The 13828-nt window shown below is 33.2% G+C and overlaps 1 protein-coding gene across 1 annotated transcript in view; it reads left to right on the top strand.

Annotated features, from left to right (window-relative positions):
* The window catches only part of TM2D1 (TM2 domain containing 1), a 40830-nt gene extending 27266 nt beyond the window's left edge, over nucleotides 1-13564 (top strand). Inside the window, exons 6-7 of the mRNA XM_039887866.1 lie at nucleotides 9082-9210; nucleotides 11030-13564. Coding sequence (XP_039743800.1) covers nucleotides 9082-9192 — 111 coding nt within the window. The 3' untranslated portion in view covers nucleotides 9193-9210; nucleotides 11030-13564. The remainder of the gene's footprint in view (nucleotides 1-9081; nucleotides 9211-11029) is intronic.
* Nucleotides 13565-13828: the final 264 nt, after the last annotated feature.

The raw sequence follows: 13828 nt of genomic DNA, 5'->3' as shown, positions 1-13828 counted from the left end.
GTAATGTTGACTACATTCGTTTTAGAAAATTATTTTTTTAGCAAATCAAATATATTTTTAATATAAATATTACAAACTATGTTAATTTTTTGTCACGAATATATTTTTCCAGTGTCTCATAGACCTTTTACATTTTGTCTATTATCGTTTTATTTATTCTTCTTTCCTTCCTCAGTTTCTCCATCTCCAATTTTTTTTTTTTTTTGGCTATTAAATTTTCCCCAATGAATAGTACTGTTTTTCTATTGGGCTTTGATCCCAGAAACATATTGTGCATGAACTTAAGACCTATAAAAAACATACTTTGCTTTACAGTGTTTATAACAAAAATTCAGGAAAACCCTCTTTAAAAAACAGGCCTAGTTATTTCATCTTTGAATCAAAATAGTATAAAGTATAATGCACATATTGCTAAAGTAAGTTTTACATGTTATATATTTACTGAAAATAATTCAATGAGTTTATCTATTTGTTAATAAACTTTTGAAGTTTCTTGTTTTTCATTTTTCATTCTTAAAAGTATGCACATGGAACTGTGTGAATGAATGGTATGAAACAATGCATGGAATTAATTCAGTTTTTTTGTGCATTCAACAAAAAATCTGAATTCATACCTGTGTAGCATAGTCTTTCAGTTGTAGGTAACTACTGTATATAACTACTATATATAGTTGTTTATAAGGCAGTTCTGAAGATTTTAAAACATTCATTTTTTTTGTGCCTGCATATTTTTGTGTGCATCACGAAGGATAGATTATACAATTTAAGTTTTTTTTAATCAGAAAAAAATGGGGATATCTTGATTCCATTTAAACCTCTTTTCTCACACAGTCTGGACATTTTTAATATACCCAAACCACTGATATGTACTCTGCCAAACAAAAAGAATAGAAAATTTCTTCTGTTGAGACAAGACAGACACAAATCAGAAAGATCTTTGAAGATGGGTAGGGGAAAATAGAAATGTGAGTTTTAATGTAAAAAGTTGTTAGAAGGAAGTATATTGGGTTCTTTGTGATAATTTTAGAAAATTCTATGCATTATGAAAGAAATTACTTTTATTTTCATTTCTGTTAATATTACAGAGTAGATTTTCTTAAAAGACTAATAGCTATAAGCAGAAATTCAGAAAAGCAGAAAAGTCCCGAGACATTTATGAATTTTACAAATTTTCAAATTTATAAAATATCTCATTAGTTTGGTATTTAATATATATAACTCATTTAGCATTGGATTATATATTGCTTTTGCATTATTTCTTAATTTTTACATACCAGGCTTGACTTTTCACACGTAAATTTTTTGAGGGGGCATAAAACACTTTTATTAATTCTGTATAGCACTGTAGTATGCTAAACAGAGTATGCCCTCAAATTTTTTTGCTGATTTGAACTAAATGCAGTATACCTTATGAAGAATGTGGCTTTGTGCCAGTTATAGAGAAGATGAGAAGCTGAAAATGGTAGTTTCAAAAAAGTGATTGCTTTTCTTTAGGACCTTAAAGTTTTAAATTTTATAGGGTTACTTGAGAGGTAATGAATAAAAGTAAAAGTTGGTGTGAGAAACTATATATAATAAGTTTTATGCCATCAGTGAAAATGGGTTTAGCGAACACCAATTAAGTATAATAAATTGGGGTCTTTGCCCATAAGGGCCTTAAAATCTATCCCAAGAGTGATCTGATAATACTATTTCACTTATTTGAAATAAAATATTTTCTCAGGGACTGCAGATTTAAAATAAAAAAGTTATCTTGATTTTATCTTGTTTAAATACTTCAAATTTTACTAAAAATTTTAAAAGCCTAGGCTTTTCAGTTCAGAGTATAAATAAGGCTAGGATTATAGGTTCACTTCTGTGTAAGCCAATTTATTTTATTGAAGACATGGCCTACAGCCTTGCCCTGTGAAATACATGCTATTGATCAAAAGAAGGACTAAACATGTAATCAGCCTAAATCTTTTACCACTACTGGAAAAGTTGGTCAAAGTCCTTGATAGTTCACTAAATGTAGGTCAGCACATTTTATAGATATCAAGTCTTTCAGATAGCTCTTTGTATTACTTATTTAACCTTGGTGTGATTTATTGGGGAGATAAACTGGAAATCTGAGGAGATTGATAATTTGTCTAACTTCTGCACTGTCATATGACCTTAATTAGGTAGATTTCACTTAGTTCACATATCCTGTGGGCAGATTTTTATTTAGTGAATTAAAGTAATGTTCAAAAATCATAGAGTGTCTTAAACTGGTTCTGAGACTAATCCCAAAGCTGTGTTTTCCTCAGGAGATATAATGGTGAATCTTACTCATTGCTTGAAGAATGATGTTTATATTGGTCATTAAGGATTGATACTAATCAGTCTTTAAATCAAATGAAGTCAGATGCCTAACTTCTGGCACTGTGTAGGAATTTTGATGCTTAATTAAAATGTGACTAATCAGATGGTTTTAATGGTCTTTTATTAAAATTGACCACACACAGGAGTCAGATATGAACACAAAAATGTAATTTGACTTTTAATAGAATATAAATTTAGAAGAATCAGGATGGACACAGGTTGCATCATTATCCTCTAATTGCAGAGAGCTGAGTCATTTTACTGTTTTCATCAGGTTTATAGGTCTTCAGTAGATGATTTGATTTTACCATTGCTAATATTTGAATTATTTATATGGAGAAACTCCTAAGTGGATTAAATAGAAAAAGAGTACATTGATAGAATTGTATAAAGTATTATTTTATTTGTCCTTCCACTCTTTAATTCATTCACAACATTTTAAATTTATAAGATATTTGAGTTACCTAAGCAGTATGACTTCAGTGACAGTGCAAAGCCATTAAATGGAGTATCATATCTGTTGCTAAAGTTTAGGTGTTAAATTACTTACCTGGTAACCACATTTTTTCCTTAAATTAACTTATTTATTAGGATGCTGTTTAAACATATACAAACAAAAATATGTTTTCCACTAACAAAATCAAAAGTTTACAAATTATAGACAGAACTATCAACTTTAATAAAATAAGTTCTTTTTTGCATGGTAAAACATATATAATAAAAAATTTGGCATTTTATATTATATTTTTTATATAACCATTTTTAAAAACCTTTAAAAGTATATAGTTCACTGGCATTAATTACATTCAGAATATTGTACACCTGTCACCACTATTTCTAAAACTTTTCATCACCCGAAACAGAAACTGTACCCATTAAACAGTAACTCCCCACTCCCCTCTCCCCCTGGCTCCAGGTAATATCTAATCTACTTTTTGTCTCTATGAATTTGCCTATTCTAGATATTTCATATAGTGGAATCATATCAGTGTTTGACCTTTTATGTCTGGCTTATTTTACTTTGCATAATGTTTTCGAGGTCCGTTGATATTGTGGAATATATCAGAACTTTATTCCTTTCTTTGATGAATAATATTCCATTGTGTGTGTGTGTGTGTGTGTGTGTGTGTGTGTGTGTGTGTACACTTCATTTTGTTTAGTTATTCATCTATTGGCGGACACTTGGGTTGTTTCCACATTTGGGCTACTGTGAATAATGCTGCTATGAATATTTGTGTATAGGTATTTGTTTAAGTCTCCATGAAGTTCTTTTGGGGATATACCTAGGAGAAGATACATTTTTAATGAAGCTAATGGAAGGGAATATCTTCATGATCTTAGATGGGTTGAGCCTTCTTAAACAAGATCCGAAAAACATAAACCATAAAGAAAAAGAAATTATTGAATTTGGTTATGTTAAAATTAAGAAATTGTGTTTTAAAAAGGATACCATAGACCAAGTTAACAGTTGACTGAGTTAAAGGATACTAGCAACAGGAATTGATGTGGAATATAGAAATAATTTCTGCAAATCAATAAGAAAATAATAGGGAGTCTAATAGTTAAATGAGTACAGTAAACTACTAGGTGATTCACAGAATTGCCCAAATAATTGATATATAAATTAAGAGATACATCTGGGCATTTACCCAAAAAACTCATACAAGAGTACATGTACAAAGATGTCTGTTGTAGCATTGTTTGTGGAAGCAGGAAGTTGGAATCAACCTAGATGTGAACACTAATAGGAGAATGGATGGATGTATCGCCTGTAACAGTGGTTCCCAACCTTTGTGGCACCAGGGACCAGTGCTCCTATTAGAATCTAATGCGTGATCTGAGGTGGAGCTGAGGTGGTGATGCTAGTGCTGGGGAGCAGCTGCAAATACAGATGAAGCTTCGCTCACTGGCCGCTCACCTCCTGCTATGCAGCTCAGTTCTTAATGGCATGGAAGGTCCGTGGCCCTGGAGGATTTGCCCTATAACACTGGCCAGCAATTACAAGCACTTACCTAGATGTACATATAGCTACATGAAACTGTCTTAAAATCATAGTGTACTGTGAAAATAGTGTAAAGCTGAACATGATATACCATATTATTCAGTTAAATTAAAATTATATATTAAAAGAACATCATATGTTTTTCCAGAATAAATATGTATCCAAGTCATGTACCAAATTCAGTGCATGCCTATTTGTATGGGTGCCTATGGAGGGTGGGCATGTAGGTTTTGTAGGGAATTGGAGTGGAGATCAAAGATAAAGAACAGAAAAACAGGAAGTTTAGTCACTACTGCTTAACATTCTTTAATATGTGTTTGTAAAATTTTCTTATTTACTCTTCTTGCTATTAACTTTGCGCCTACTGAGAAACCTACCCCTTTAAGGTAAACAATTCAGGATTTTTTGCGTTTAAGCCACAAATAAAATTGCAAGGTAAAAACAGAAATGACATGAAAAAAGAAATTAAATTCCACCTAATTCTTCTAAACCACTACAAACCATCTTCACAGAAGGTGTGGTAAGACAAATGAGACCCATGTCAAATCCCTGGAATCCATGAATATTACCTTATTTGGAAAAAGAGTCTTTGTAGATGTGATTAAGTTAAGAATCTTGATAAGAAGAGATAATCCTGGATTATGGTTGGGCCTTAAATCCAGTCACAAGTGTCCTTATAGGAGATAGAAGAGGAAAAACCAGAGACACACAGAGAAGAAGGTAGTATGAAGACAGAGGCAGAGACTGGAGTGATATGACCACAAACCACATGCCAAGGAGTGCTGATTGCTACCAGAACCTAGAAGAGGCTTTGATAGATTTTTCCCCTAGAGTCTCTGTAGAGCATGTGGCTTTGCCCATACTTTGATTTTAGACTTCAGGCCTCCAGAACTGTGAGAGTAAATTTTAGTTGTTTTAAATCCACTAAGTCTGTGGTAATTTGTTACAGTAGCGTCAGGAAACTAATATAGAGGGATGTGAAGTTGCTGTCTTGTGGTTTTAGGGCTTTTCACACCAGAAACACGGACATCTATTGTACAAAATAGCTTCCTATATAGTGTAGTGGCCCTCCTGCTTCCCCTCTTTTAAGATGAAGACCTGTAGCAACCTCTTGGTTGATTAATTGGAATGAATTATGTAAGTGGTCTTTCTTCTCCCCATAGATTTCAGAAGTTGCCCCAGTTTATCAAATGGAGTTACTTCATGCTATACAGTTTGGCTTTAGGCTATGTCTTAGAGAAATAAACTCATAATTTAGGTTTTATACTCTGTCATTAATGAACAAATGGGCATAGGCATATTTAAATGAGTAAAAGATTTCCCAGTCAGAGATATGGATTTATAGATTTATAATTAACTATGCGATAATATACTCATACTAAGGGGATTTGTAAGTGTACATAAGATGCTTAAAAATAGGCTAAATTTTTAATTTTGGTGCAGGAATGTAGATTTGAATAACTGAAGCCTTTACCAGGTGTTAATTTTCTTAAAAATTAATTAGAACAAATTCTTCAATGAGATAGTTCATAGAAAAGCATGTTGCCGATACTTTGTAGGGGTGTTTGCATTTAAATGTTGTAATTGTACAAGATCTTAAAACATACCATATAGAACAGCTTATTCTGTTCCTCATTATATTCATAAGAAATGCTGAAGTCCAGAGAGGATTAATCCTACAGCTAGTTATTGTCAGCTTTCTCTTCGAGTTCTCCTTTCAGTCTAGTGCTTTATCACACTGACTTTATTCGGTTCTTTGTGGCAGATCTTCAAATTGTTTTAGCAGAGAATAGCAACTAGTGCTGTGGTTGGGGATCTGGTAATGGTGTGGAGGAGGCATTAAAGACATGTTCATTATCAGTTTTTCACTACAAGTAACAGAAACTTCAATTTAAATTGGTTTTAATAATTTGATAGTTCTAAGATTTGTTCGTTTAGAGCTGAAAGATATAATGAAGGACCCAAATCTATTCTTCCTCTCTCCTGTCCTCTTCTCTCCTCTCCTCCCCTCTCTTCCCCTCTCTTTTCTCTCCCCGCTCCCCTCTCGCCGCCTCTTCTTCTCTTTGCCATCAAGTCCTTTGGTTAGCATCACTTCCTTACAATTACTTTCAGAGGCAGAAAAAGGCCTGTTTGCTCTCACACATATCTTCTTAAGGGCAGATAAGCCCCCAAAGAACCTGTCTCAGGTGATTGGCCAGAATTCCTTTACATGCCCAGGCTGAACCAAGGTCTGGAAAGAGGATTGGAATTACCATGATGTAACCTGTCGTTGAGGAACCAGAGTCACATAGTGTGAGGGTAAAGAAATGCTGTAAAAAGATTGCTGAACTAGATACAGAATTGGATCATGTATTACTACGTAATAAAATTAACTTTGGGGGCTATTTTCTATACAGGAGGGGGAAACAAAACAAAAACAACACTCATTTTTCTACACTAACTGCTAACTAAACAAGATTGTAAAGCATCTGGGTCCTCATCAGTTTTTAGTTAAATAGTTACATTTCCTGAGTCAAGTGAGCCTCCAGTGGGCTATTAGAAATGCATGATTTTAAAAGGTTACCCAATTATATATTTTCCTTATTTTCATCTTCTGAATACTTATTTTCAATAGGACTAAGTGAGATTGTCAAGGGAAATGGCACAAGAAGAAAAAGATAATAGGACAATAGGCCCAGTTCCAATCTATGCACATATTCCAAATTAGGCAATTTATTACCATTTGATTTGATCTATATCTGCTGGCTTTACTTTTTTTTATTTCCTTTATATAGTCTCAGAACATGTAACTTCTAGTCACCTATTTTTCTATTTCTTGGGTTAATAGTTTCCTTTGTCACTTTGGCCACTAAAAAAGTTTCAATTTTTACTTAAATTCATAAATACCATTCACAAATGTCAGACCAAATTTAATCTTTAGAAAGTAAGTCAAAGTGTGTTACAGCACCTAGCATGGTACTAGCACATCAGTGCTTTGTGTTATTTGAATATTAACATTTATAGTTCACTAGAATAAGCTCCCTGTTGGCAGATATTGCATCTTATTCACTGTTGTGTGTATAATACCTAGCAGAGTGTCTGGAATCTTGTAGGAATTAAATGTTTATTGAATAGTTTTTAAAACCAAATTTATTTTAAAAAACAAGAATGCTTAATAGCAGTGCTCATCAAACTCCAGCTCTATAACGCCTAAAAGAATTTTTTTAAAAATCCCTACCCTCTGCATATTTGTTGATATTTAAGTTTTCCATCATTACTTTAGTTGCAGAGGTTATCATTTCTAGTTTTCAAATATTGGCACATTTAAATAAAATGGTTACATTAACTTTAAAATGTATCCAACAGGATATAAATTCTATAGAATTTTAAGTGTCGTTCACTTAAGACACAAATGAACGCTTCACAATACCTTGTAAATTTCACATGGTTTATTTTTCTCCATGGATTTTTATTTTTATTTCCATTCTCCCACAGAATTTTATCCTAATGTAATAATATTTTATGCTTGAAAATCTTCTGTTGGTTATCTTATTCATTAAAATTAAAAGATTTTAAATTTTCTGTGATTTCTGAGTCGAATTGTCGTAATTATTAATAACGTACAATTGATCAAAACAGCATAAACATGTTACAAATTTTAGCAAATAATTTTAAGCAAAAAAAATAAGATACTGGGAATACATCCTTTTGAACAAGATGTGGCAGAGCATATTTTTGGACTCTCTTAATGGAGATTTACCTACATCCAATATTTTGAATTATCTCTTGTTTGGCACATTGCGGGGTTTTATACCTCAAGGCCATCGATGTGCCATCATAAGATTCAGGGTATGCTTTGATGGGAGGTATGCTTTACTGTTGTCATGTTGGCGAAAGGACTACAGAGAAAGAGAAGTGGGAAGGGGACCTAGCCCGATGGCCTCTAACATAGCGTGGCATCAAGGGGATCAGTTTTACAAAGAGTACATATGAGAATTAAGAATCTCGAAATTGATTCCTTTGGAACTACCTGGGCTTACCTATACCTTGGTAAATCTGTGTACTCCTAAGGCTGCAGTTTGAAGATTGCTATTTTAAAGGATAATTTGTAAAGATCTGTTACCAGGATTGTCACAAATGTGATTAAATGGACAAAATGATTGTAATGAGTATGTGCTGTTTTTTTCCTCTCACTCTTCTTTTTCCATCCATGTGGTTCTGGAGGGGTTATCAGTTTTGCACTACCGTATCTCCCACAGGGAGCTGGGCCTGGCCAACCATATTAATCTTATTCCCTTGGATGCGCTAATTTGTCCAGCAGTGGGCATAAACAAGCAGATTGATCAAAGTCCTTCCCTGGGATTGGCATATAAACACTGAGGAAGGAAATTTTACTTTCTGTTGGGATCTGCTGAGCTGCAAAGAAAAATGTGAATCTGGAACTTCTGGCAACCAGTTGGGAGTACCTGTCTGCAGAATGAAGGCAAGCAAATCCAAGCAAAGAGGCAGGGAAGCCAAACCAAAGGCCTCATGGGTCATGGAATTTCAGTCCTTAAGGCCTTGGTTCCTGCAACTCTTTTGGTCCTGTGAACTTCCCCAATATTTTTTTCAGCTATCTGAGTCACTGAATTACTGTATTTTGCTTTAGTTTGATTTGTATTTTTGTTGCTACTAAAATAATTTTATTAATGAGAAAAACTTAAAGTATTGTGAAAACATCTTTTGTAAAAAGTAATTTTTAAAATTTTCTTTTCTAGATTGTTGGACCTTCAGATGGAAGTAGTTATATTATAGATTATTATGGAACCAGACTTACAAGACTGAGTATTACTAATGAGACATTTAGAAAAACACAGTTATATCCATAAATACTTTTAAAAGAAACAGTAAGTGATATGTATATATACTGTTTTTTACATATATGAAACGTTCTTTATTTTTAAAAAATTTTTTATAGTTTTATTTTCAATTATAGTTGACATATACTCTTAATTGTTGTATATTATCTGCATAAAATTATGACACTTTAAGAACTATAGGAAATTTAAGAGATCATTTAATGATATAATTCTCTCATTTTGCTTATCAGGAAACACAGGTCTGCATATGCCTGAAATATTTCTAATCTTTCGTAAAGCATTTTTATGTGTGCTCATTGCTCCTATATGTCCCAGTTCAGGCTCTGTTTCTTTGTAGTGAATGTGGTTTAAAGATAAAGTTCACAAAACAAATAACATCAAAGCAAAAAGATATTTTATAGTATTATAAGATGATTATGCTGAAAGTATATATTGTAGATAATTCAATAAAGCTTAAGTTTTCTGCTCTCCTAGGGTCTATATGATCCTTATGGCTTTCTTTTTCATCCCTAACCTGAAAGTTGGTACAGTCTCAACCCTGAACTATTATAAGTAATCTAACCTAAAGTTTGGCCCTGCTCATTAACCAGAGAGTTATTAATTGGCCTCAGCTTTAAATAGGTAATATACTTGGAGAAGTCAGAGATACCATTAATTAATCTTCCTGGTTCGACTCTCTGGTTCTCTAAGACTCCGCTACTATAAGGTTTTTATTTCTGTGGCTAGTGCATTAGTCTATTCTAATAAATAATCTTCCAGTAATGCTAGATTTTTCTCAGGAAAACAATTTCCTGGTATAATCATTCTTTTCAGTGGAGAAGTCCTATATAACATGGTGGGTGCAGGATATTTCTTAGATGATAGTTCACTTTGAACTATCTAAAGTAAGAAAGCAGAGAGAAAGACAGGCTAGATGTTTTGGCCACAGTCATGGTCCTAGAGTTTTCAGTCGACTCTCAGAAAGTGCTTCTAGAGGCCAGGAAGGGAATAGACATTTTCTCTGTCGTACTGTATAAACAGGATATCAAGTATAATTTTGCCCTTAAGGTAGATTTTTTCTTTTCTCACAGTAAAATTATGGGGTACTCTTTGTAGATATTGTCATGAGTTTGAACAGTGACAGATCTGAGAATTTATTCAACTGATTATCCAAAAAGTTTTGTCAAGATCTGAGGAATTTATTCAACTGATTATCCAAAAAGTTTTTCAAATCTTTTTTAATAAACTCTAAGAGTCTTTGGGTTTAAAATTGAAATGAAACTTAAAGATCCATCTACCTCCTCTTACCAGGGGGCACACTGGGACCTAAGGAAGTTGAGACTAAGACACAATTAGTGTGAAACTGAATCTAGAATCTAGGTCTTCTGTAAATTTCACTGGTTGTTCGCCACCTCCCACCCACAACCCTCCGACTATATCATTTTGTAATAAGCATCTTCATTTTAGAAATTATTACTTTTACTTTATGAGAAGGGTTGTGTCATTTCACATAACCTTATTTCCATACTGTAAATTGCTGTGTCCCTTTCAAAAGTATATGGATTATTTTTAAACATAATGTGTAAAACTTAAGCAAATGTAATTTAAAAAGCCATTCTATTTTCTGTAGCCTATTATATAAACATTTAATTAGCATTCCAGACTCAGATTTGGAATTTAAAACCTGAAGGGCCCATTGAAGAGGCAGATCTCTGTATTATCATTCATATGATCTCTCTATAGAGGAGGGCTCCCAGAGTAAGAAAAATGTCTTAAGTAAATGAAGCATTAAATTGTGCATCTGTAATAACCTCATTGGACTCTTTAAAAATATTATGTTTTAATGTATTTATTCTTTCTGTTTTAGGATTTGGGTCTTGTTGATTTTAATATCAAACTCTCAAGTGGATTTCCAGATTTTTTTTCCTTTTTCACATACCATTTTATGGATTCTATGTAATTTTTCATTGTTGATGTTTTTGTTTTGTTGTTTTAGTTAAAAGCATAGTATTCTGAGGTTTATTTAATAGAATTTTCTTTGAGAGCTGTATGATAAGTCTTCCTTAGGCTACTGTTTCTTTGAGATAGATAGCTTATTACCCCGATATTCCTTAATCTCTTTTTCAAAGACAAGTTGCCACTTGTCATTTTTGCTTCTGAAAAATAAAAGTATGACCTATTCACATTTTTTAGTGCTTTATTATTAAGAAAACTTTAAATGTTGAATGTAGCTGTCTTCTGCAATTTGATCCTTCAACGCAGTTAATCTATGGTGTGAACAAATACCATTTATATTGCCTGGGACTGCAGTCTTGTATGACAGCCCACCTGGTTTTCTGTAGCTTTCAGATCTGTCTTTGCTGTAGTATCCAGGGAGCTAAAGATCATCAGTGAGTCTGAAACCTTGAGGCAACATGGATACCTCTGGCATTGATTCAGGCCTCTGAAGTGTGAACTTTTTCCTTTAGGAGTGATTCACTAGCTTTTGGAAGACCAGATGCTGACTCACCTAGCTCAGTGCAGTTACATTTGATGGACAAGGTGGGAACAGCGAACAGATGATTAATGTCTTCCATCTGTTAACACTGCCAGGCAGATGCTGGCACAAGTGCCTCAAGTGATGCACCAGTGTCTGAAGGAAGCAGCACCTGAATACTAGCACTGGTTTTTCTTACCATGTTTTAGAAGGGTTTTAAGAAGATGGAAATACATGAAATGTTATGTCTCCATAATACTGTCATGTTCTTTGTTAACAGCCATGCCAATTTCAAAATTACTGAGGTCCGGGCTCCTCAAAAGTAAAAACTGTAATTTTTTATCACACGTTTTACTCAAAAGTATACTCTTTAAGTCCAGTTACTTTCATAATATGTTAATTTCAGTAACACATATTCTATTTGGTGGGAAATTACTAAGTATTGATATGTGAGGTAAATTTGGGTTGACTCCTTAATATACATCAGGAATGGTCTTTATGATTAATTTATTAAAATACTGAGTGTCTGCCATCTGGGAGGCACTCTTCTAGATGATCGGTTGCAGCAATGAACAAAACACAAACATCTTTGCTCTTGAGCTAGCATTCCCTTGGGATCCAATTTTTCCCCGTGATATTTTGGCGCAGTTAAAGTAACTGGTAAATACTCATTTTCTAGTATTTCCTAGATCTTTTTGGTTGCAGACAGTGCTTTGAAATTTACTTCAGGATCACGTAAGCCCAGATTTTAAAACTCTTTAAGCTTCCATAGCCACATAAGTTCAATTATATAAGAAACACTTGCAGTTAAATCTTGAAAAGTAATCTTGAGTCTTTCATAATTGTTACAGTTATTAACTTGGCCAGGTGGGAAGTCTGTTTCAAAGCAGGTGCTTCTCAAAGTATTTATTCAAATAAGCTGTAGTACTCAGGGTTGTTGATAAAATCTAGAAATAAAGTCTCTTTGCAATACACTCTTAAACTTTTATTAGTCTTTATTTTCAGAATAATTTCCTAAATTTACATGACAAGAGCACTTTACTTTTTTCCAGTTTGTCTAATTCCCTGTTGCCTAATATATGTAGTTCTTTAACAAATGCTTTTTCTGTGTCATCTTATTTTTTTATGTGAATGCATTTAATGCATGTGAACAGTTTGTTTTTACTTTCATAGAACACTATTTTGTTATGGCTATTTGTTAGTGTGTCTGAGTACAAATCACGTGTTAAGGCCTCTGTGTGGAATGCTTTATATGATAACCCTGCTTTTAAAGCTGTGGCCAAAATTGTAAGATGGATCAGTCATTCCTTGAATGGTTCAGTCATTCCTTGGGTTGCTCCTAAACCCTCCAGGGTGAGACGGGATGGATTCTTTGAATTCTACAGAAACAGTCTTTCTATAGAAACATTTAAAAATGGCACTACTATACTCTGAAAGGGTTAATACAATTTCCAGAAATACCTCTTTACCTAGGAAGATTTCTTAGCTACACTGTATTAAACTAAAGGACCTCTTTAAGACTTCAAAGATTTATCTCGTCTGTGGCTAACATTTGTTCATGGGACTGCTAGGACTATAAAAAATATTAGTTTGGAGGTATGCTTTTTGTTTGTTTGTTTGTTTACAAAAAATTTCTGTGTCTTTTTCCTTAATTTTACCCTTGATGCTTAAGGCTAAGTTAAGTATTATAAATACTGATAGACAGCTAGGAAGCTAACATAGATCTAATAGCAAGAAACACCAAAAGTTGTAAAGAAAACTTATTTTCACAGCTCAAAGATAATGTTAATATTTTTATGTACTGGTGCTTTTTCCAGGCATGTATGTACATTTTTTTCTCAAAAATTATGAACAGGCTGTTTCATAACCTGCTCCTTGACATTGTAAAGATTTTTCTGTTTCAATAAATATTCTTTTACAAAATTATTTATAATGGCTGTAGAGTATTCCATGTCTGTATTATAATTTATTTATGTAATTCCTTATTGTTTGGTATTGTTATTCTAATAAATGAACAATATACATTTCTGATTTTTTTCTCTGGAATTGTCATTTTTGGTCAAAAAGTAATCACATATTAAAGTTTTTGATACAAATGTACAGTCTTAGCCACGGTAATGGAGGAAAAAATGAAGTCAGATATCCCAAACCCAAGTTCAAACAAAACCCCAGTCAACTCTCAGTTATTCT

Source organism: Pteropus medius, unplaced genomic scaffold, assembly GCF_902729225.1.
Source record: "Pteropus medius unplaced genomic scaffold, Ma_sr-lr_union100, whole genome shotgun sequence".
In the NCBI taxonomy this organism is placed as follows: domain Eukaryota; kingdom Metazoa; phylum Chordata; class Mammalia; order Chiroptera; family Pteropodidae; genus Pteropus; species Pteropus medius.
Note: the sequence above shows the minus strand (reverse complement) of the source record. Positions and strands in the feature narration are given on the sequence as shown.